The sequence below is a fragment of the Dipodomys spectabilis genome, unplaced genomic scaffold (genome assembly GCF_019054845.1).
Source record: "Dipodomys spectabilis isolate Male_0828 unplaced genomic scaffold, ASM1905484v1 ptg000360l, whole genome shotgun sequence".
Classification (NCBI taxonomy): domain Eukaryota; kingdom Metazoa; phylum Chordata; class Mammalia; order Rodentia; family Heteromyidae; genus Dipodomys; species Dipodomys spectabilis.
The window spans coordinates 4,804,622-4,829,316 of NW_024871037.1; the positions used below are offsets into that span (position 1 = coordinate 4,804,622).

General features: G+C 47.0%; 1 protein-coding gene across 2 annotated transcripts in view; it reads left to right on the forward strand.

Annotated features, from left to right (window-relative positions):
- Tmem108 (transmembrane protein 108) overlaps positions 1–24,695 on the forward strand; it is a 125,227-nt gene that overhangs the window by 77,174 nt on the left and 23,358 nt on the right. Inside the window, exon 3 of one of the 2 annotated variants that reach the window (XM_042666055.1) lies at positions 4,783–4,868. In XM_042666055.1, coding sequence (XP_042521989.1) covers positions 4,829–4,868 — 40 coding nt within the window. In that variant the 5' untranslated portion in view covers positions 4,783–4,828. The remainder of the gene's footprint in view (positions 1–4,782; positions 4,869–24,695) is intronic. The other variant, XM_042666057.1, reaches the window with a different exon arrangement.

Genomic DNA, 24,695 nt, shown 5'->3' on the forward strand with positions numbered 1-24,695 from the left:
TTCAGCTCAAGGCCAGCGCTCTACCACTTCAGCCACAGTGCCACTTCTGGTTTTCTGGCCATTCATTGGAGATAAGAGTCTCTGGAGGAGGCAACAATGCTTGATAAGAAATGTACTCGTTATCTTGCCCATGTAATTGTAACTCCTCTGTACAGTATTCTCACAATAAAAAAAAAAAAAAGAGTCTCACGAACTTTCCTGCCAGGGCTGGCTTTGAACTGCGATCCCCAGATCTCAGCCAGGTCCTGAGTAGCTAGGACGACAGGTGTGAGCCACCAGCGCCCGGCTTTCTGTCAGTCTTAACCTCCCCTGAGTGATCCAGAGATAAGAACTTGGGCACAATGAACTCGGAAGCCAACGATCCAGCCCCATGCTATCTCCCGCTGCTTATCTACTGTGGAGGTGTTTTACAGGGGCCAGTGGTAGAACTTCAACAGAAGCGAGATTCCCTCTGTACGGTCAGCTGTGGCGGCCAGCTGGGGAAGAGGTACCATCCTTGGAGGTCCCTCCACTGCTGTCTCTTCAGCTCCGTAAGCCTGCACCGTGCAGGGCAGACAGACGTCAGGAATAGGAGCGGCTCACTCCACCGCGGTCCCATCCCTGAGCCTCGCTGCTCTCTCCCTCTCAGTCATTATCACCTCTCCCATTTAGACACCCCTTTATAAAAGCCAGAAGTAGGGACCCAGAGAGAAAGAGGTTGATCAGAGTCAGAACTTGGGGAAGAAACCACCAAGAGCTCATGTTCGTTAAGACAGGAATCGCATGGAAAGGCCGAGATCTAAATATTTAAGAAACACTGACTCACTCCTTTTCTATTTTGAACAGGACATGCAAATGTGGCTGCGTTTACGAGCCCACGCCCTCCCTCTCCTAAAAGTGCCATTTTTCAGGAAAGGGGAAGGAGTAGATCTCACCTCTCCGCGTCTCTAGTTCTCTCTGTGGTTGGAGCCAGGGACCCTGGTTCTCTGTTTCTCCCCTTGGTCACACAGCAGAGTTCCTGGGGAACTTCCCTCAGGTGCTTTGGGAGTCAATTTCCTTGATCTGAGACTAAGGTGCCAAGTATTGATACGTGCCTCCCCTGCTTTTGTTTGTTTGTTTTTGCTGGTACTGGAGCTTGAACTCAAGGCCTCAAGATCTCACTAGTTCAGCTTTTTTTTTTTTTTTCCCCCTCTCTAGAGCTGGTGCTCTACCACTTGAGCTATACCCCCACTTCCAGGTTTTGATGGGTAATTGGAAATGAGAGTCTCACAGAGCCGGGCACTGATGCCTCACACCTGTCAGGAGGCTGAGATCTGAGGATCGTGGTCCAAAGCCAGCCTGGGCAGGAAAGTCTGTGAGACTTTTTTTTTTAATCTCCAATGACCCACCAGCAAACCAGAAGTGGCGCAGAGTGGTAGTGCACTAGTCTTGAGTAAAAAAGAGCTGAAGGACAGGTGCCAGGCCCTGAGTTCAAGCCCCACTGCCAACTACAAAAAAAACTGTCACAGACTTTTCTGTTCAAGCTGGCTTTGAACCACAGTCTCCTCAAATCATAGCCTCCTGAGTTGTTAGGACTTACAGGCGTGAAACACAGTACTCCTCCCTGTGTTCTGAATGTTGGATCAGAACATCTAGCTTTAGGTTTTTTGCTTTCAAAACCTGGCTACTTCTAAGGACAATCGTAGGAGCCTTTTATTTTTTTTTTTTTTTTGTTTTTTTGTTTTTGGGTCCAGTCGTGGGGCCTGAACTCTGGGCCTGGGCGCTGTCCCTCAGCTCTTCAGCTCAAGGCTAGCGCTCTACCACTTGAGCCACAGCACCGGCTTTTTTCTTTTTTTTGCTTATGTGGTGCTGGGGAATCGAACCAGGGCCTCATGCATGCAAGGCAAGCGCTCTACCACGGAGCCACCTTCCCAGCCCCCTCGTAGGAGCCTTTTAAAATCGACTCATTCTCCCCAAACTAGGAATTCAAATTCCTGCAGGTATCTATTTGGGAACCAGACTTTGACCATCCACTAGGTTGGGGAATTAACAATCTGTACTTTGGGGTATTTCTCCTAGCCTTTCCGGCTAGGAAGGTAGAGTTGTCAACGTAATCAGTTAAAGCTACTTAGGGGCTTCACAGATAAGGCCAAATGTGTGATTCCTACTCCCAGCTGGCTGTCCAAATGACATGCTGAAGACAAGCTTGGAATGGCCTTGAACTTGACCTTCTTGAGGTTGGGCTTTCCTGCCCCGCTCTCCCCAGCACTTCCTCCATGCCTCAGCTAAAGCCTGGATCGGTTTTAGATTGGCCCACCCCACGCTTGCCCACATTTTTCCCCATCTCGCTATCATTTTTATTTCACTATATCTACTCAGTGGCACACTTCTGCAGAACCACTGGCGATATGAAACCAGAAACACAGCTTAAAACTACCCTTTACACTTTCTTGAGAATTAAAAGTCTTTTATGTGGCTTCAAGGGGAAAAGAAAAGAGCTATGGACGGGAAATAGAAAAAGGAGAGTGTGTTTAAGGTTAAAGGTTGATATTAAATTGGTCAGTGACTAATACTGTGAATAACTTTACACACTGAAAGCCTATTACCCCTTCCATGTATGTCTCAGGAGTTTAAATGCTGTTTCCATGTGTAAAGCATTCTGCTAAGTTTTGCCTGTTTCATATGGCCTCACTTCCATTTCTGATGTGAAAACATCAATATATCTTTCAGAACAAATGCCTACTGCCCACAGGAAATACACATATATATTTTTTTAAGTCCCCAAATTCAATTTCGGAAACCATTTCTCAGGCACTGCAAAAGAAGAGAAAAATGAATGAGTTTGCTGTGGACAAGGAATAATCTTTTCCATAAGCACGGCAGTCAAAATGATAGAACCTACTCTTTTAGTATTTGGCACCTCTACAATATCATTTAATTCCCCGACCTCAGTAGGCAGAGTCTTTAACACCAAAACCATAAAAGAGGAAATGTGATATGTATTCCTCTCTTCCCACAAGCACGTCCCTGTCTCCTCAAAGGAGATAAATGGTCCTCATACATTGTAATGCTGGCAGGGAGAGGTCTGTGTTATTCTAAGGAGCCTCAAAGTCCCAGTGCTGTGGACAGCAGACTCTCTCTCCCCCTGCAAACACAGAGAGATCACAGCTGCCCACCCCTGGAGGAACACGGGGCAGCTACTTGTGGCAGAATTCTCACTGAGCACTTTCCTTTCTTGGGCTTTTTCTCTTTCCTTTTTTTTTTTTTTTTGCCAGTCATGGGGCTTGAACTCTGGGCCTGGGCGCTGTCCCTCAGCTCTTCAGCTCAAGGCCAGAGCTCTGCCACTTGAGCCACAGCGCCACTTCCGGTTTTCTGGTGGTTCATGGGAGATGAGAGTCTCACGGACTTTCCTGCCCGGGCTGGCTTTGAACCATGATCCTCAGATCTCAGCCTCCTGAGTAGCTAGGATAACAGGTGTGAGCCACTGGCACCCCAACATGTCCAATGCTGCTTGATCCTTGTCACCCCTTCTGTCATCCTTCCCCATCCTCCTTTCCCCCAGAGTCACGTCACATTTCCCACTTGGTTTCTCACTGGTGGACATTAAGGTTTATGACTGTATGTGTTCCAACCCCTGCCCCCCCCACCCTGTTCCTTTTCCCATTCATCCACTCACTAGCACTAGCCTTATATCTCCCCCTCCCCCCCATTCAAGCTGTGTTTCAGCTTCCTGCTATTCATTTTGCTCAACTGTCTGGTAATTGTTCAAAAGATTTCCTCCATGGAGTTTCACTCTTGCATCTCCTATACTTTACTCACTTTGGTCAGTGTATATGCACCTATGCACCTGTGTGTGTTTACCTGGGAGGTTGTATTTTGCGCCTAAGATCCACGCATTGAGAGAAAACATAGGCCTTTTGTCTTTCCTGGCTTATCTTTTACTCAGTATGATATTTCCCCGATCCATTCATTTCCCTGAAAATGACGTAATTTCATTTTTTTTTCTGGGAACTTAAATAGCTATTATTTGCTCTTTAAAACAAAGTAGTAAAATAATAACCCAGAAACTTGCTTCTGATAGCGGGGAAGGGGGGCAGGATTTAAATGTACAGTATGTAAAAGGACAGACTTGTTGGAGAGCATATGAGGCTGGACCTGGACAGATACATCTAAAGTCTGAGCCATCAGACTCCTCATATTGCAAGGATAATATGTAATTGGTAGTAGTTTTTCATTTATTCTCTTTTTTTTGTGGCTACTAGGACTTGAACTCAGGGCCTGGTACTCACTCAGCTTACTTGCTCATGCCTGATGCTCTACCACTTAAGCCATACCTCCAGTCCTCATTTCTTCTTACCTATATTTTCTGTTAACCATAGTACCCAAATATTCCATAATGGAAGTATCCTTTGTATTGAGAAAATTAATGCAGTTTCAAGTGTGATTGTGGTCTCTTATTCTTCTTGTTTGTTTGTGAGCACCTGAGCAAAAATGAGATTAGGAAAGAAACTTCTTGAGACTAGAGACTCTGCAGAGATTCACAGAAAGTCCTCAAAGTTCCAAAACCAGACTCTTACCATCTAGCTGCATGTGTGTTTTCTTCAAGAGGGGCATATGGTTTCAATGTTGAGTCAATTGATGGGTGGTGATTTTGTAACAGAGAACATCATAAATTAAAATGTTTCTGGTATATCTAACCCAAGATTTGTCTACTTCAAATGTAGGTATTTAACAACCAGGACCGTGTTGATTGGGAGCTCTTTCTGACTGTTCATTTAAAGTACGCTCCCCTGGATGTTACAATTTCTTCTCCTATTTTCCTAGACAGAATCATGAATAAACTGGAGGCAACGCAGGACCAGATGATACCATGAAGAGAAGCTTACAGGCCCTCTATTGCCAACTGTTAAGTAAGTCCATCCCACCTTTCTTTTTTCCTGGTTGACCTATGTTTTTGCCACTAACGCGCCAGAACTTACACAAGACCAAGAGTGGGTCTATGAGAAAGGGCACTGAGGTTTTCCTCTGCGTCATCTAGATACGCCATCAACCATGGAATCATTCTCATGTCATGAGCAGTTGTAATATAGACTCCGCTATCATAATGCTAACATGATATGTTTGTTAAGCATCATCCAAAAACATGTGCCGAAAGCATCCTTGCTCTCGGGTTTGTAGTAGTGAAAGGTCCTTCAATATAATCTCCTGTAGGTTCTTGATGAGGAAGAAGACTGTCTTCTGAATTTTGTCACGTAGAATCAGTAATCCTTTGGTGACTATAAAGCCTTTGGCTTGGAATGTTGTGGATGGATGGATAGATAGATAGATAGATAGATAGATAGATAGATAGATAGATAGATAGATAGATAGATAGATAGATTGTAAAAGAGATAGAGAGAGATTTCTTGGGCTGGGAATATGACTTAGAGGTAGAGTGTCTGCATAAAGCCCTGGGTTCGATTCCTCAGTACCACATAAACAGAAAAAGCCAGAAGTGGTGCTGTGGTTCAAGTGGTAGAGCGCTAGCCTTGTGCAGAAGTTCAGGGACAGTGCCCAGGCCCTGAGTTCAAGCCCCAGGACTGGCAAAAAAAAGACAAAAAAGAGATTTCTTAGGTTTGGGGTAGCACACTAAGTGTAACTTTCTGGATGTTATCTATGTTTGGGGATCACCTCACAGAGTTCCTGTTGCATTAGTGACCATACAAGCCTTTGGGACGGGAGTGCTGCTCAGTGAATGGAAAAGCCGATAGCAATGGAGTGCTGATGTGCTGACTGACCCACTTGGAACAGCCGGCATTACCCGCTCCAGGGCCAGGCACCGAGTTGGAAAGCCTGGAGTTCATTGTCATTTGTCTAGTTCTTGCTGAGGCGAATGGAAGTCCTGTCTTTCCTAGACTAAGCAACTCCTGTTCCCTTTTCCTGAGGAAAAAATGAAATGAAATGAAAAGAGATTGAGATGCAAATCACCAGCCAGTCAGCCCTTACTATGCAGTCATTCAGGTTATATTGTTGTACCCCCAGCGCCCGGCACTTTATCTACAGACAACATCCTGGCTGAGTGTTTTAATTGACTCATTTCTTCTGCCCAATTCTAATCCCTGCAACACAGATCACGTCAGGCTATTTCAGTCTGGTTGGACAACAGCCAGGTGTCATGGGGACAGCTCTCGTGTGCTTTTGCCATGTGTTTTAAAGGACTGTGGGTTGGTTGCCTTTAAAATAAAAAAAAAAAAGATAAGCTTGTTTGTTGGAGAAAAGGCTTTATTTATACATTGAAGAAGCAACATCATCAAGGAATGATTAACTGCTTTGATGGGGAGAGGAGACATTTAAAGGATAAACAAGATTTTCATACCCACATGCACACACACATACACACCTCAGAAAGGAGAAAGCAGTCCGATTTCACACACACACACACACTTCAAAAAGGAGAAGAAAGTCATTTGATCATGTCTGTAGCTGGAGAAGCAGGAAATGAAAAAGAAAATCATAGTAGATTAGGAAGCACCAAGATTTTTGTGGCGTTCACCTAAGCTGACTGTCTGTCCCAAAGCTGGTAAAAATATTTTAAGGTCATACATTACTTGAAAGGCACTGCCTAATTATTCTAACGTTCAGAGACAGGTCATCTTCCTAAATGGAACAATTAGGAATGCAAAAGGGGTTTCTGCCGGGTGCCAGTGGCTCACGACCGTCATCCTAGCTACTCAAGAGGCTGAGATCTGAGGAGCGTGGTTCAAAGCCAGCCCAGGCAGGAAAGTCCATGAGACTCTGATCTCCAGTGAACCACCAGAAAGCCGGAAGTGGCACTGTGGCTCAAGTGGTAGAGCGCTCACCTTGAGCTGAAGAGCTGAGGGACAGCGCCAGGCCCAGAGTTCAAGACCCACAACGGGTCTCAAACATCACCTAGAGAGCTAGAGAAATCACCTGTCTCAACACCTGGTTACTTACCAAAGCTTGCCGGGATATGCACCTGGCCCAGGTTAGATAGGTCTTTGCTGTTAGATGATAGGCAGTGCTACTCTCTGGGCAAGTCTGACTACTGGCCCGTATAAACACACTGTGGCTCATACACATCACTCATCCATTCTTTACTTTTGCCTGCGCTAACTTTGTCCACTAGCAAACATGTTTTTACAATGTCTAGAACTGACAAGAACTAAGAGGCAACACAGACTTGCTGTGTGATTCTTTTATTTTAATGGATTTCAGCCAACTGGTATGTCAAATATGGTGTGTAGGGGTGGGGAGGGGGAGCCGAACCATACAGACTGTGCAGTTCCGTGTGCAGAGTAGTTTCCTTTCCACGAGGAGTTGAAGGGAGACAACCACAGAGGTTTTGTGATTCGGCCTGCAGAGCGGCCTCTCCTACATGAGATGTTGGAAGACAATCCGTCTTTTTTTTTTGTTTGGTCGTGGGGCTTGAACTCGGCCTGGGCGCTGTCCCTCAGCTCTTCAGCTCAAGATGAGCGTTCTACCACTTGAGCCACAGCGCCACTTCCAGTTTTCTGAGTGATTTATTGGAGTCTCACAGACTTTTCCTGCCTGGGCTGGCTTTGAACCATGATCCTCAGATCTCAGTCTCCTGAGTAGCTAGGACAACAGGCGTGAGCCACCGGTGCCCAGCTCAATCCATCTTTCTTCATGGACTCTTCATCCGCTGGACCTCCTTCCCTTGCTGTTTACAATTTCCTGGTGGCAACATGCACCACATGGGAATAAGCAGGGCCTTAGATTCGGAAGCAAAGATAGCCTGAGCTCAAATCCTGGCCATACCCTATTCCCATCAGTACCAGTTTGAGCCTGCCTCTCTTACCAGCTGGTGGGCCCTCTGTTCTCCCCACCTCCACCCCTAGACAAATCCCATCCCCTCAGAAACTACTGAGGACCCTTTGCTCTTGAGGAAATGAAGAACTCGGTCCATTAATGGCAAAGACCGGTTCACGGGCCTGTGGTAATGGCAATGACATATGCGCGTGCGGGGTCATCCATTAACACTACAGAAACGGGAAACATCCCTTTCCCACGTGCTGCAATTTGCCACATGAGACTGAATTCATCTGACTGGCTTTGATCAGTGTTTTTCATGATTGCTTAAGGAGCGCTTCATGCACCCCCTTGTCCAGACCCCGCCCCTGCCTCAATCAGGTGGTGAGGGCAGGGAGCCCCAGTGTCATGGACTCTGGGAGTCTAAGCGCTTCTACACTTAACCTGTGCAGCACAGTCGCCTAGAGAGCAGTGCTGAATGCCCCTCCCCACTCCCCCCATAGTTCCTGATCCATTGTATCTGGGAATCTGAGATTAGGCCAGGAATTTACATTTCTACATCTCCAGTGCTGTGGAAGCTTTGGCCCAGAGACTGACCTTTGACAGACACAGTCTTTGACTAGGCTGGGCCAGAGAATTTTTGCAGCTTCCTGGCATCACTGGACTATGTGGTTCGATCCTGGAAGAGAACCAAGAGTTGGGGCTGGGCATAGTGATGCATGTCTGTAATCGCAGCTCTGCAGAAGACACTGGTGGACCTTATCCAAGCCCAGCCGCGAGCAAAATAGCATGAGATCTCCTTTGAAAAAAAAAAACAACTAAATCCAAAGAAGGATGAGAGTGTTGCTCAAGTGGTACAGAATTTGAGGTCCTAAGTTCAAATCCTATAACTGCCAAAACAAACAGAGGAAACCCATGTTCAGTTGAAGGTGGAGGGGGGGAGGCTGTGAAGGGGCTGAGGAGTTGACAGGAGAATCATAAATGCAGTGGATTTATGAACTGTTGGAGGATGTTCAGAATATTCTGCAGGTTCATTTTTTTTTTAATCATGAGAAGGGCACGGGAGTGGGCTGGCTTCAGGTTGTAACACAAAGGCAAAAAAAAAAAAAAAAAGTAACTCTTCTCTGTGACCGCACACTGCTACCTGCCTGCTTTAGAAGTGGATTATCTAAGGCTATTTCTTCCTCAGTTCTTGCTGGTTGGCTTTTTGTGCAAATCAAATCTTCAAGGCTGGATTCTTTTTTTCTTCTTCTTCTTCTTCTCAATGATGAAATAGCTCTCTCCAGAGAGAGCAGGGCTCTGTGGTTTTGAAGGATAAGTCATTTGTGCAAAAGATTTCAGGAAGTAGCACTCTCATTGTGACCTTAGACCCCAGAGTTATACTACCCAGTGTCCTTAAAGATGTCCTGTTGAAGCCGGGCATCGGTGGCTCACACCTGTAATCCTAGCTACTCAGGAGGCTGAGATCTGAGGATTGTGGTTCAAAGCCAGTCCGGGCAGGAATATCTGTGACTCCTATCTCCAGTGAACCACCAGAAAACCAGAAGTGGTGCTGTGGCTCAAGTGGTAGAGCGCTCGCCTTGAGCTGAAGAGCTGAGGGACAGCGCCCAGGCCCAGAATTCAAACCCCAGGACGGACATGCATACATACACACATACATACATGCATGCATACATACATGCATACATACATACATGCATACATACACACATAAATACATACATACATACATATAATCCATGCTTAATGACATCTACAGAAGCTTTTCTAAAGAAGGTCACATTTGCAAGCTTCAAGGTTACATGTTGGCTGCATCTTTTGGGACAGCACCCACCCACCATCTGAGCTGTGCTGTTGGTGTACACCGTGTGGAGTTGTTTCCTGTAGATCAAGCAAGTGGCATTAACATCTGGCGAACCTGAGCCAGATGCTCAGAAGGTGGTGGTTACAGCCAGGGGGTGAGGAAGGAGAACCAGTCAGGATATGTTGGTGTGACGCTCATGCCCGCACGCAGCCCTGGTGCATTGCCCCTTCCCAGCCTGTAGCACCAGTGCTGGGTGCATGATTAAATACGCCACGATTGGTGGGAGGACGAAAGACTGTGAGGCACTGTCCCTGGTCCTGAGCCCCGTTAACACTGGACAGAAGGGCTTTCACGATCCCCTAAGATGTTCTCTGGAAGTCACATCCGTTGCCCTATGGGCAAAGCTCTGGCTCCGTGCTCACAGCAGTGGGAGTCCCCTAATCATATTGTGGCTCAGAAGAGAGCCCTTCCCCCCAACCTTTTCTGTCAGTGGTGGGGCTTGAACTCTGGGCCTGGGCGCTGTCCCTCAGCTCCTCAGATCAAGGCTAGCGCTCTACCACTTGACCACAGTGCCACTTCCAGCTTTTTCTTCTTATGTGGTGCTGAGGAATCAAACCCAGGGCCTCATGCATGTAAGGCAAGCACTCTACCACTGAGCCACCTTCCCAGCCCCGCCCCCCACCCTTCGCCCCTTTAAGACAACAAAAAGCTGCAATGGCTTATTTTGAATTGCCTTATGGAGACGATCGCTTTCCCCAAAGGGCAGAGAATGAAGGCTCCAAGAGTGCCCCAAGACGGGATCAGTACTGTGCCCCGGGCACACATGACACTCAGTATCCCAGTGGTAGCAGGAGATGCACAGAGGGGAAACTGAGCCACTTCAGCCAGATGGCCATTACTAAGATTGCAGCTGCTGACCTGGAAGTCATTACCAGGAGGCAAGTACAGCCCTCCCCTCTTCCTCCTCCCCCAAGCCAAGGGGATGTCCGCTTGAAAGGAAGCCAGCGTGGCCGGGCTGCTTTCTTGCACACACGGTCACATCTAAGCAACTCTCACCATGACAACGGAGAATTCCTGCAGAAGGAAACAGGCTTGGATGGATAGTCCTGTTTTCCCCCATTGATTTGTTGTTGCTATTTTGACCTGTTGTACATGTAAAATAGCTGACCTTTAAAAACAACAACAATACAATAACACTGTATCCTATTTCAACGGCCTAATTATAGAATTGCCATGGGGAAGGGACTTCCCATATGTCACCCTAAAATTGGCCCGGTACTGTCTTGATCATCTCCATCTTTAGACAGGTGTCAGAGGTGGGCCTCTACCTAGAAACAGATAGGAATGCTGAGAGGTGCAAGTAACTAGAATCCCAGCCATTTGGGAGAATCACAGTCCAAAGCTAGGCCGGGGATTGGGGGGTGGGCAAAAAAAAAAAGGAGTTAGCAAGACTCGTCTCAATAAGTAAATGAGGTGTGTGTGTGTCTGTCGGTTGATCTGTCTGTCTGTACTCATGGCTGTGTAGGAGAAAGGAAGATCGGAGGCCGGCAGGGGTGAGAGAGTGGTGGTAGAATCTACATAGGGCTGGGGTGTAGTTCAAGTGCCAGAGAAGCTGCCCAACAAACGTAAAGCCCGGGGTTCAAATAGTGGAGGGGGAGGAGGAGGAGGAGGAGGAGGAAGAGGAGGAGGAGGAGGGGGAGTCGTCGTCATCATATCTTTCTTGTGTCCACTCTGTTGGGTCACTTAGGAGAACTGGGCACTGTTCAAACACTTAAAGCAGCGAGCCACATACATTTTAACATGTGGGAAGCATTTGGGACAGTGACATAAACTAGTCAACCTCCTCCACCTCCTCCTCCTCCATCATCATCATCATCCCTGTTTCCCCTCATTCTCCTCCCAGGTCTCTGAATATAAAACAATACTCATCTCCCCCACTTCTCTCTCTGCTATGAATTTCTGATCAAAGTCACACTCTGGGAGTCAGGCCAAAGGTCATCCCTAAGAGCTGGCGTAGCAGGTGATTGCTAAGCAGTGTCATCCCTGTCCCCCCCCTCCCTGCCCCCCCGCACCGGGTAGAGATGTCATGGAAATTCCCCCTGGATCTCATCCCCTCGGGCATTATTCGATTGAAGTGATGAGAGGAACATGGCTGAGAAGCCTGTTCTTTCCCTAGAGATTCAGCTCTTGCAGTTATGTTCTCAGTAACATCTTCTCATGCCACCAAATCATTTTTTATCTCAAAACCCACATTTGGAATATTTCCAAATACAAAGTTCTAGCCGGGCACCAAGGGCTCACACCTGTAATCTTAGCTTCTCAGGAGGCTAAGATCTGAGGATCATGGTTCAAAGCCAGCCCAGGCAGGAAAGTCCATGAGACACTCAACTCTAACTACCAAAAAGTTGGAAGTAGAGCTGTGGCTCAAGTGGGAGAGCTCTAGCCTTGAGCAAAAATTGCTCAGAGACAGCGCCCAGGCCTTGAACTCAAGCTCCAGGACCAGCTTAAAAAAAAAATACAAAATTCTGATAGCTAGAAAACTACTTAGAGGCTTCCTCCTGAGTCTGATACAAATGGAAAGGGAGGGGGACCCTCTCTGGGCGGGACGAATGTGAAAATGGGTCCAGTTTTAGAGAGAAGCAGTCTCTGTGTCCCAGAGATCATTGAAGAGTTCACCCTTGGGTGAGGAGTTCACCCTTGGGTGCCACAAGACAGCTTGTTGGCTAGATGTTAAATAATCTTTATTTTCTTTCAAAAACAATGTGTCACCCAGTCACTTATGGGTCGTGCCCATAATCCTAACTACTCAAGGCTGAGATCTGAGGACTGAGGATTGAAGCCACAGACAAATCTGTGAAGCTCTTGTCCCTAGTTGACTAGCAAAAAAAAGTGGAGGTATGGCCCAAGTGGTAAAGTGCCAGCCTTGAACAAAAAAGCAAAGTGAGAACATGAGGCCTGTAGTCCAAGCCCCAGTACTGGCATGCACTCATGTGCACATACATGCATACACATGCGCACGAACACACACACACACACACACACACACAGGGTTGCGCCAACAAAGAGAACGCAGAAGAGAGAAGCCTGTGTCATACACACAAACCCACTGAGGCACTCAGAGCACATCCAGGCTGTGCCGGAAGGGTGGCTCTTAGAGAAGGGTTGGGGCATCCCTATTACTAGGAAGACCTCTACCTGCCGACTCATACCATCTCATCCCAGATTTCATGCCATGAAATCTTTCCCAGCCATTCTGGGAGAGAGAGAGAGAGAGAGAGAGAGAGAGAGAGAGAGAATGTCATGATGTGTCACGATGTCCCTGGGGAAAAGAGCAGGGGTCACTGTCATGTCAAAACGTCGGATGTCATGGGCTTCTGTCATGGCTCTAACTTAATTACCAAGTGACAGTCCCATCTCTGCTAAGGCTGTTAGCAGTCTGGCTTTAATTGAGATATCCACAGATAGCCACAGTGCCTGACAAGCAGGCAAAAGCGGAAACTCCATCCTGGGGAATTTACTATCTTTAACATCCTAAGAAACTGCAGATAGGGCCTCCGACCAAATAAACAAGCTATCTGGAGTGGAATCTCGACAAGAAATCCCTCCTTTCAATCTCAAAGCCGTGTGTGGCACCTGACCATTTGGGGCTTTGCTGGGTTCGCTGTCTTTCTGCACTCTTTCATAAAGAACCCATTCAAAGCCAGGCACACACCTGTAATCCTCACTACTCAGGAGGCTGAGCAGTTGATCATCAGGGATCAAAGGCAGTCTTGGGCACATAAATCCAAGAGACTCTTATCTCTAATTAACCAGCAAAAAACTAGAAGTAGAAGTGGGGGTCTGGGGCGACCTCAAGGTAGAGTACCAATACCATAAAGGATGAAAAGAAGGAAGGGAGGGAGGGAGGGAGCGAGGGAAGGGATATATGTAAGAACCTTTCAATGCCACACATGAAGCTAGGCAGGAAAAGACATGAGCCCAGAGGTAGGGACATAACTCAGTGTGGGGTGCTTGCCTCCTGCGTCCTAGGAAAATAAGAGAAAGGCGGGAGAGAATTAGAGGCAGGAGCGAGAAGTCTGTTTCGTTTTGTTTTATTTTAGCCCGCTCACCCCTGCAGTTCGAGATCACAGTGTTGTAGACAGTTTTGAGACTTTTTTTTAACATGGTATTTAATTCAACTTTCGTGATAGAGTCAAAATCCTCAAAAGCTCGCTCTGTAGCTATGACAAACTCCCATGGGGTGTGGCATTGGGTGATTGGCAAACATCTGGCAAAACCCCATGGCTCGACTGCTCCAGATGTCTGCCACCGGCAAGGAGACTATGGAGGTGAACTTCCTAAGAAATCAGGGTAACGAGTGTACCAAAGGCCAAGGATGTCTCAAGATGTGAAGGATGGGGAGGGTAAAAGCTGAAGTGAATCCAGTGAATCCAGCAAAGGACCATTGAACACCCACATTTGTTATTTTTGCTGGGTCTGAAAGGCAGGAATGGTTCTGCTCATTGTATTGATTTTTCTTTTTTCATTTGGTCATGAGTCTTGAACTCTGGGGCTGGGCGCTGTCCCTCAGCTCTTCAGCTCAAGGCGAGCACTCTACCACTTGAGCCACAGCACTACTTCTGGTTTTCTGGTGGTTCATTGGAGATAAGAGTCTCATGGACTTCCCTACCCTGGCTGGCTTTGAACCGTGATCCTCAGATCTCAGCCACCTGAGTAGCTGGGATGACAGGTGTGAGCCACCAGCACCCGGCTTGTACCGAATTATTTATAGCACACAAAGCCGAATGAAGGAAGTAGCCAGACCTTAGTGATCTGCTGTCGTGTTCAACACGGTGACACCAGCAGTCGAGCCTTCTGCAGTGCTATGGGGGCTTGAACTCAGGATGTGCTGCTTGTAGGTAAACATTCCACCCATTTTACTTTCTGTGTTTTTCAGCTAGAATCTCCTGGTTTTTCTGTGGGCAAAAATACTTCCATCCTCCTAGCTGTACCTTCCAAGTGTATGGGATTACAGGTGTATGCTGTGGTGGACAGCTGCTCAGGCTTCAGTGTTGCCATGGAGACACAGATGCCACATGGCTAGTCCTGACCATCTTTGTCCCCCTCTGATGACGTTTCAGTCAGAGGTTTCATCACCTGAGTATCAGCACAGCTGTGGGAGGCCCACCTTCTTCAATTTGCTTTTGCTGTGAATAAAAATTTTTTTTGGGGGGGGGGCACTGAAGTTAGTCAGCATGGCAGATATCGAGGGGATGACTAGAAGACTCGAAATAAAATATAGAATTAAATAGAATTAAGCCAGGCACCAGTGGTTCACGCCTGTCATCCTAGCTACTCAGGAGGCTGAGATCTGAGGCTTACGGTTCAAAGCCAGCCCCGGGCAGGAAAGGCCATGAGACTTTTTTTTTCTGTGAGACTCTTATCTCCAATGAACCACTAGAAAACCAGAAGTGGTGCTGTAGCTCAAGTGGTAGAGTGCTCACCTTGAGCTGAAGAGCTGAGGGACAGCGCCCAGGCCCAGAGTTCAAGCCCCACGGCCGACAGAAAGGAAGGAAGAAGGAAGGAAGGAGGAAAGAAGGAAATAAAAAAAGTTGGTAAGACAAGGCAGGGGGGAAAAAAATCCAACAGTCATTAAACAATAACTGTAAATGAGCCAAATTAACCAATTAGGTGCTGCACCTCTCACTGTGTGAAACTGCTACAACTTTAGTGCAAAAGGCAGAACATGGTAGAAAAGGGAAATTATTAAGTTAGATTCATTGATAACCAGGGTCCTAGCCTGGTGGAAGGGATGGCAGACAAGAATGGGCCAGAAAACCCCATTTGTGCACCTGTCAACCCCTGCTGTCAACGCACCTGTAAGGACACGCCATGCCTGTGACAGGAGATCTTTATTGACGTTCCCTCATTCCAGAGTGTCTCTTAGTATTCATGACCGGAGGCCTGGGTTAGATAACAGCACTCTTTTATGACCCAAGATGTCACAGTCCGATGAGTAACGCCGTGTTTGTGGGGGTTATTGAAGGATTAACTATAGACCCATCCCCAGCCCCCAAGTTGCAGGAGCGAAGACACCATCATAAAGAATTTATCAAAGTGATTCATCTCTGTTACTGTAGACAGATTACATTCTCATTCTGTCTCAGAAAGTTTATGGCCCCAGCCCTGAGTAGTTAGGAATGCATTATTAATAATCCCTAGGAACGCTGTGTGGTTTCAGCATTGCCATGTGCAACGCGGGAACCTGACCTCACAAGAGCACCACCTCTGGGAACTCAATTCCCTCCAAAACGAGCTAAAGGAGTGTTTTTGCCCGGCTTTTATTTAAAGCATGAGCCGATGAACTAGCTAGCCTCAAACCACCTCATGGGCTGGGGTCCAGATGGAGTAAGCCCAAAACATAGGCAAGTGCTCGCTCTTTCTCTCTCTCTCTCTCTCTCTCTCTCTCTCTCTCTCTCTCTCTCTCTCACACACACACACACACACACACACACACACACACACACACACTTACTTTCCTCTCTTCCTCCCTCCCCACTAAGATGGACTGAAACCTCCGAAAGTAGGAATACAGTTAAGTCCTCAAAAAACCCAACCCTCCCGGGCTGCCTTGTGGAGAGCTCATTGTAGAGGATCAGGAGTAGGGGCCGGGTTACCAGTGAGGAGAGGAGATAGCTTGGACGAGCGTGGTTGCCATGGAGATAGCAGAGCGTCCAGAATCATGCCGGAAGGAGAGACAACAGGACCTGCTCATGGATTGGATGATACAGAACCAGGGAGTCAGGGTACAAGGAACAGGGTCAGCGATGTCCTAACCAGAAGGCGGGGCGGGGGGGGGGTCCAGACTTCCCCATCAGTTACCCAAGGTGCACTGCCACACCCAGGGTACCCAAACATCTCCTGACATGGGTGTGTCTGCCAGTCACAGTATCATCTCTAGAGCCTGGAATAGTTAGAATGGATGGAAGAGGTTGGGGATGAGCTCTAGGAGCGCTAGCTCTCTCATTCATTCACTTGCTTATTTTCATGGTGTTTTTCTGTATTTTGTTTTTTTTAGTTTTTGAGATAGTGCATATTTGTCATGTAAGGGGATTTCATTGTGGTACTTCCATACATGTGCACAGTGCTGTCTGAATATATTCCCCCCCACACACACACCTCCACCATGCTTCCTTTCCTCTCCTTCTGCCTCCTCCGCCCTTTTCAAACAACATTTAGTGAAATTGACCACTGTGACCCTCATCATCTTATGATTTTTGTTTTTTAGACACTGCAAAGACTTTTTTTTTTGGTCAATTATGGGGCTTGAACTCAGAGCCTGGGTGCTGTCCCTCAGCTCTTCAGCTCAAGGCGAGCGCTCTACCAGTTGAGCCACAGTGCCACTTCTAGTTTTCTGGTAGTTCAGGACTGGGAAGGTGGCTCAGTGGTAGAGTGCTTGCCTCGCATGCATGAGGCCCTGGGTTTGATTCCTCAGCATGACATAAGCAGAAAAAAAAGCCAGAAGTGGCGCTGTGGCTCAAGTGGTAGAGCACTCATCTTGAGCTGAAGAGCTGAGGGACAGCGCCCAGGCCCAGAGTTCAGGCCCCATGACTGACTACAAAAAAAGGAGTCTCACAGACTTTTCTTGCTCAGGCTGGCTTTGAACCCAGATCCTCAGATCTCAGCCTCCTGAGTAGCTAGGATGACAGGCGTGAGCCACTGGCACCCAGCTGCAAAAGACTTTTAGAATGGTTTTGTGTTTGGGCAACATAAAATGACACACACTTGGTCAGTAATCCCCAGGTTGGGTGCTCTCACTGTGTGTGCCAGTTGCAATTTGTCACCTTATGAAAGGTGAGCCTTACATTGAAGTTGTAAACCTTATTATGATTAACATTCTCTCAAAATCATATTTGTCCACCATTTTTAATTATTATCCTTTGTTGTTGTTGTCATTGGTTGTGGGACTTGAACTCAGGACCTGGGCTCTGTCCCTGAGATGCTCCCCCCCCCCCCGCCTTTTTTTTTTTTGTCAGTTGTGGGGCTTGAACTCTGGGCCTGAGCACTGACCCTCAGCTCTTCAGCTCAAGGCGAGCGTTCTACCACTTGAGCCACAGCGCCACTTCTGGTTTTCTGGTGTTTCATTGGAAATAAGAGTCTCATGGATTTTCCTGCCCAAGCTGAGTTTGAACCACAATCCTCAGATCTCAGCCTCCTGAGTAGTTAGGATGACAGGCATGAGCCACCGGCACCCGGCTTACCATCTTTAAATAATTGTTCAAAGGAGTTGCCACTTAACAAAGCAGTTTGTGAAGACAATGCATCTTGATCAGTGTCACCCCTTTCAACGTTTTCCTCCCCTTCAACCCACCCCTTCCTGCATGTATTCATTTATTTACTTATTTATTCATGAAAAATACATGCTGTCTGCTAGTCATAGCTAAATGATGTGAGCGCAATAGGATGAACTGGATTTCTACCTGGCCTCTTGTACTCCTGTGTCATTGAGCTGTTCTTCACAAGCGCCCTAGTGCTACAACACATCCTCCATGGTGCAGGCCTTTGTCCTGCAGGAATAATTCAGCCCATTTCCTTCGTGGTCCCGGGTGGGGCTCACTCAGCCTCGGGCGCCCCTCACCCCTAAAGCTTCCTGCTATCAGCAAGTCTCGGCTCTTTTCCTTGAGGAACGCAAAGGGTGTCTCTCCACACACGTTCTATTTTTTCCCTATCCCAAGATCCAAACTGCATTCATTTATCACAGAACAGTTCCATTTTAAGAAGCTGCTAATTTCCAATAAATGTGGATGGAGTTTTTGAAGCCCAAACGCTTTAATGAAGCCATAAATCAAGGAACCACAGCAGCTTGCTTTCAATGTCCCTACATAAAAATGGTGTGCAGGAAGGAAGGTTTCCTGTGGCGTCCCGGCGCCGGCTTCAGGCAGTCGGGTAACTTCCCTGCTCAGCTTCTAAACTTGGCTACCATTGGCACAATGCTCTTTCCTCCTCACTTGTCTCTAATTTTGGTGGAGGGATTGGAGGGGGAGCAGGGAGGGGGAGCGGTCAGTTGTGGGGCCTGAACTCTGGGCCTGGGCGCTGTCCCTCAGCTCTTCAGCTCAAGGCTAGCGCTCTACCACTTGAGCCACAGCGCCACTTCCGGCTTTTTTCTTTTTGCTTATGTGGTGCTGAGGAATCAAACCCAGGGCCTCGAGCATGCAAGGCAAGCGCTCTACCACTGAGCCACCTTCCCAGCCCTCCCTAAGCTCTTTCACACAAGGCAAGCGCTCTACCACTTTGAGCCATAGCGCCACTTCCGGTTTTCTGGTGGTTCATTGGAGATCAGAGTCTCACAGACTTTCCTGCCCCGGCTGGCTTTGAACCATGATCTTCAGATCTCAGCTTCCTGAGTAGCTAGGATGACAGGCATGAGCTACCAGGACCTGGCTTCATCTCAGATTTGAGCTTTGGCCACACCTGGCTTTGAACTTGCACATGAGAGAGGGAAAATCACACAAGGTGTCTCTACTAGGTGGGGCCTTGGCCCTGGTGATTGAGTAGCTAATGTGCTCATCTTGCCAGTCATACGGAAGTAGAGTGATGCCTGCCCTCCAGCCAGCCGAGCCACCGTCACATCTTTGGAATTCTGCCCCTGTTACCTTATTGCTAACACAAGAAAATGTCTTCTCTGTGGTGTTAATTCCCTCTGGTATTTTTTTTCAAATGTCTTAAAATACGCACGCTTCCTTAATACACGCTTCCTTTTTCTTGGCCTCCGTGGATCTCTGTTTCAACATACTGTATATGTTCTATACAGTGGCATGTATTATTTAAATGAGTTTCATATATACGAGCTTTGTGAATGAGCAAAGAGGTTGCCCTGGGGGCTGACTTTTCTATGAACTACATCCATCTCAAGATCACTTCCTCCTTCCTGCTTTCATTTCCAAAGCATGATCACGGACCAGGTGTTACCATAGCAACAGAGAAAGAACATGCAAACAAAAAAGGGAGAGAGAAAGACCACTGGACTTGCATATCTCTACCCAGTCAAGATATAGAGTGTGAAGAAAGTGAGCTGTCCTTGTCCTCGAGGTCCTTAGCTGCTAATAGAGATGGGAGCATTGTAATACTTGTGGGTTCCTGAAAATTCAGCTCATTAGCTATTTAGGAAGCACCTACTGGGTGCTAGGGATACATGCAAAAGATAAAAGTTACTAGGCCAGGCATTGGTGGCTCACGCCTGTCATCCTAGCTACTCAGGAGGCTGATATCTGAGGATCACAGTTCAAAGCCAGCCCGGGCAGGAAAGTCCATGAGACTCTTATCTCCATTGAACCACTAGAAACTGGAAGTGGCGCTGTGGCTCAAGTGGTAGAGCGCTCACCTTGATCTGAAGAGCCATGGGACAGCGCCCAGGCCCAGAGTTCAAGCCCCACAGCCAAAATGAAAGAAAGAAAAAGAAAAGAAGGCTTTCTGTTCATCATAGATTAATGCCATATAAATGAGCATCCCTGCACTGAGGAAACCCTCTCCCTACCTCCCTGCTCCAAGCGTTGACTTCTGAATCAGCTTAATTTGCTTGTGTCTCCAAGACTGAAGGACAAGAGACTTCAATTTTCAGAAGAGAGGCCACAAGAAATGGAGTAATACAAATAAACACAGATCTGGAAGGCTACACGATAATGTACCTTCTGGAACACCTCCTGTTTCCAGACGACCTTTCTAAGCATTGTCTTGTCTGGGATCCGATGTGGGCCAATTAACTCCCGGGTTTCTCACAGTGAATGGCAGCCAGGAAAAATCCGTCATCTGTGTTACCGCCAACAGTAGCCACCAGCCAGTGGTTTTTGCACTTGCGAGGCACAAGTGCACGGCAGGGTGTCTCTTGGTTTGCCGTCTGGCTAGCACCATCTGTTTTCATATGCCATATGTCAATCTTCTCCCCCACCACACCCACCCTTCCACTCACTTCTTTGCAAATTGAAAAATATACATAGAGTGAGAGAAATCAGTTCTGGAGCTCAGAACTCAGAAGAGTATGCTAGCCAGGCACCAGCGGCTCACACCTGTCATCCTAGCTACCATGATCACGGTTCAAAGCCAGCCCTGGGCAGGAAAGGCCCTAAGACTCTTATCTCCAATGAACCACTCAGAAAATTGGAGGTGGCCCTGTGGCTCAAGTGGTAGAGCACTGGTGTTGAGCTGAAGAGCTGAGGGACAGCGCCCAGGCCCAGAGTTCAAACCCCACGACCAAAAAAAAAAAAAAAATCTCATGGAAATCAGCCAGAATAGGTAAGGGGTGCTAACTTCAGCTGTGCCCGAATGTTGTAACCAAAGAAACTCATGTTTCCCTTTTTATATCAGCTTAATAGTGCGTGCTGGGAACTTCGCAGGTCTTCCTTCCCTTTCTCTGCTCTGTTTCGTCTTGTACAAACACTAATCACCTTGAACCCCCTGACATCTAACCAGTCTGCCTATGCCTTTCTCCCTACCGTAGACCCTCCTAGCTAGGGGAAGCCGAAAGGGCAGTTGTCCAAAGCAGGCAAGACTCAAAAACACGGCAAGTTTGAGTTTTTCTGTAGAAGAGCAAGAATTCAGAAACCAGAAACTGACCAGAAAGTTAGGCGGGCCTTAAGAACTCCCTGGAGGCCAATTTTGTTGCATTAGTTGTATCAGCCACATCCTCTGGCTATTAGAAAATATTGTTTTTACACACTGAATAGATGTTTAAAATCCCTCTCCCACAAGACCCACAAACTTCCCTATGAACAGAGCTTGCTCTCTCTCTCTTTCTGTCTCCCTCTCTCTCTCTCTCTCTTCTCATAGGAACATTTAAATTCCATATTTCAAGAGTGATGGCTTGGAATGAATGTCTTAAATCGGGTATTAAAATCTCCAGAAGAAAATGGAGAGCAGCTTTTTACAACCCTTCAAGGCTACTCACCAGAGGAGGAGAGAGAAATCACAGGAATTAGCACTATGGTTCAGTGGGCTGCGAGGGCCGCCCAGCCCCGGGTGTGAAGAACGCAGGAAGTGTTTCATTTGCAGGGACACACCAGGCGCTTCCCTGACCCCCCAAGGAGGGAGGGAAGCCACGCTGACAATATGTCAGCAGCCCATCTCCCTTCCTTGGCAGAAAACTAAACTTGGTTTTTTGTTGTTTGTTTGTGTGGTAGGGATTCGAACCCAGGGCCTTATGAGTGTGAGGCAAGCACTCAGCCACAAAGCCATCAGTATGCCAACCTCGTCTTGCATTCTTGGCATCCATTTATCCTGTGTCTTTGTGGTGGGGAAAAGCCCTATGCTTCTTCTGCATCTGCTTCTTTGAAATCTTACCTTGATATGCCTGAAGCCACTCTTTCCCAGTTGATATTTGACCTTCCTTCTTGCATCAGAAGTCTTTATTTTTTTTTATTTTTTTTTTTGGGTCCGGTCGTGGAGCCTGAACTCTGGGCTTGGGCGCTGTCCCTCAGCTCTTCAGCTCAAGGCTAGCACTCTACCACTTGAGCCACAGTGCCACTTCCGGCTTTTTTCTTTTTGCTTATGTGGTGCTGAGGAATCGAACTCAGGGGCTCAGGCATGCAAGCGCTCTACTACTGAGCCACCTTCCCAGCCCCAGAAGTCTTTATTTTTTTCCTGCCAGTCCTGAGGCTTGAACTCAGGGCCTGGGCACTGTCCCTGAGCTCCTTTTTGCTCAAGGCTAGCACTCTACCACTTGAGCCACAGCACCACTTGCCACTTTTTCTGTGTATGTGGTAGTGAGGAATTGAACCCAGGGCTTCATGCATGCTAGGCAAGCACTCTACCGCTGAGCCACCTTCCCAGCCCCTATCAGAAGTCTTAACCTGTCAAAATGGCCTTAGAATTGTAACACCAAGTGTAAAGCTTCAGAGTCTTCCATGAGGCTTTGGAAAGGACACTAGGCAAAAATCAGAAGACTATGGGTTTAGCTCTAGTTCTACCATTTATCCTACCCACAAGACCCTGGTCACGTTCTCAACCATTTTCCTTAACTAGAAAAGGAGTTTTTACACTTGGATGTTCTCTAACATATGTTATTTCAAAGTTTCTAGTAGCTCCATTAAAGAAGAAAAGAAGGAGGAGGGGGGAGGAGGGGGAAGAGGGGGGAGGGGGATGAGGGGGGGAAGGAGGAGGAGGAGGAGGAGGAGGAGGAGGCGGCGGCGGCAAGATGATTTGTTCTAGCTACATATTTAGCCCAACACATGAAAACTATTCTTACAACAAGAAATTGGCTGCTTGGCATCTTTTTTCCTTGTCAAGTTTTGAAACCCAATGTGGCCTTTACATTTCCTGGGCCTTTGAGCTCAGACCCGTTTCAAGGGCTGACTGCGGCTGTACAGAATGTCGAGCATGCTGGACAGTCTAGCCCCGACTTGGTTGATAGCTCATTTGGTTTTTCTGCCCTTATTCCTTTACTTGAAACGCTCAAGGTCAGATATATAATTCAGAATAGCTTCCTATTTTAAAAGGTTAATGTAATATTTAGATATTATGTAAACCCCAGGGGAGTCTTGGAGCCAAACCTTATGATGGAACAAAAGGAAGCCCCTCTCAGGTTTTGGAGTGTTTCACCTGTTGAAATGACAGGTAAAGGGTCTGTATCATGCCTGAGGTCTGTGTGAGCTCAGTTTCAGCGACTGCTTAGTTGATTTGTCAGCAGTCAGCCTCCTTAGCAGCTAGGGTCACAGGCTCGAGCCAGCAGCTCCCACCCAGAAACTGCATTTTCTCCCAAGGTTTTTGGAAATACTTGAAAGTTAAACTCTTGAGATAAAACATCACACTTGAATTGACTTTTTTTTTCCTCTTTTTGGTCTGTGGATAATACTAGAAATTTAAACTTAAGGTCTTATGCTTGGTTACCACTCAAACCAGGCCCCCCCAGCATGATTTAGTTATGTTTTAGATAGTCTCATGGTTTGGTTTTATTGGGGGGGGGTTGTTGTTGTTGCTTTGGTTTGGGTGGGGGGGTTGTCAGTCATGGGGCTTGAACTCTGGGCCTGGGCGCTGTCCCTCAGCTCTTCAGCTCAAGGCGAGCGCTCTACCACTTGAGCCACAGCACGCCACTACTGGTTTTCTGGTGGTTTATTGGAGATAAGAGTGTCACAAACTTTCCTGCCCCAGGCTGGCTTTAAACCCTGATCCTCAGATCTCAACCTCCTGAGTAGGTAGGATTATAGGTGTGAGCCACCGGCACCGGGCTTCATGGTTTTTGTTTTTATCTCTATTTATATTTATCTATATTAGCAGATTCATTTTATTTTTGAATTAGTATACATTAGTAAGGTGAAGGGGTTGCATTGTGAAACATTCCTTAAGTTGTGAAAGGATACATATTCCTGGGAGAATATTTAGACATACAGAAACAAAATGATACATCTTTTGTTTTGTTTTTGGTGCCAGTCCTGGGGCTTGAACTCAGGGCCTGGGTACTGTCCCTGACCTTCTTTTGCTCAAGGCTAGCACTCTACTAGTTGAGCCACAGCGCCACTTCTGGCTTTTTCTGTATATGTAGTAGTGAGGAATCGAACTCAGGGCTTCATGCATACTAGGCAAGCACTCTACCAATGAGCCACACTCCCAGCCCTCAAATGAATATCTTGGTATCCCTCAAATATTTCACCTGAAGTAATCTAATCTGGTTCTTTACAAAACCCTTCCCTTTGAAAACATTCTATATTTTACAGATCGAATTCAAACATCTCTTTTTACAGAAAGCTTTGCTCGAAAGCATGGACATACTTGAATGTTAAATATAAATCTGCAGCCAGGCACCACTGGCTCACTCCTATAATCCTAGCTACTCAGGAGCCTGAGAACTTCGGGCAGGAAGCTCTATGAGATTATCATCTCCAATTAACCACACACACACACAAAAATCTGTAAGTAGCGCCTTGGCTCAAGTGGTAGAATACTAGCCTTGAGCCAAAGAAGCTCAGGGACAGCACCCAGGCCCTGAGTTCAAGTCCCAGGACTGGCAAAAAAAAAAAATCAGAGAAGCCAAGATAGGAGAAAAATTACAGGGTTTCCACCCTGTCCAGGAAAACATGGTTTTCCAGGTATGTATTTTGTACAGTCTTTTAGAAAAGAACATATTCTGCTTCCTGTCTTGTTAACTTCGCACTGATTAATGGCCTGCCCTGGATCTAGCTCTTTTCTGTTTATTTCG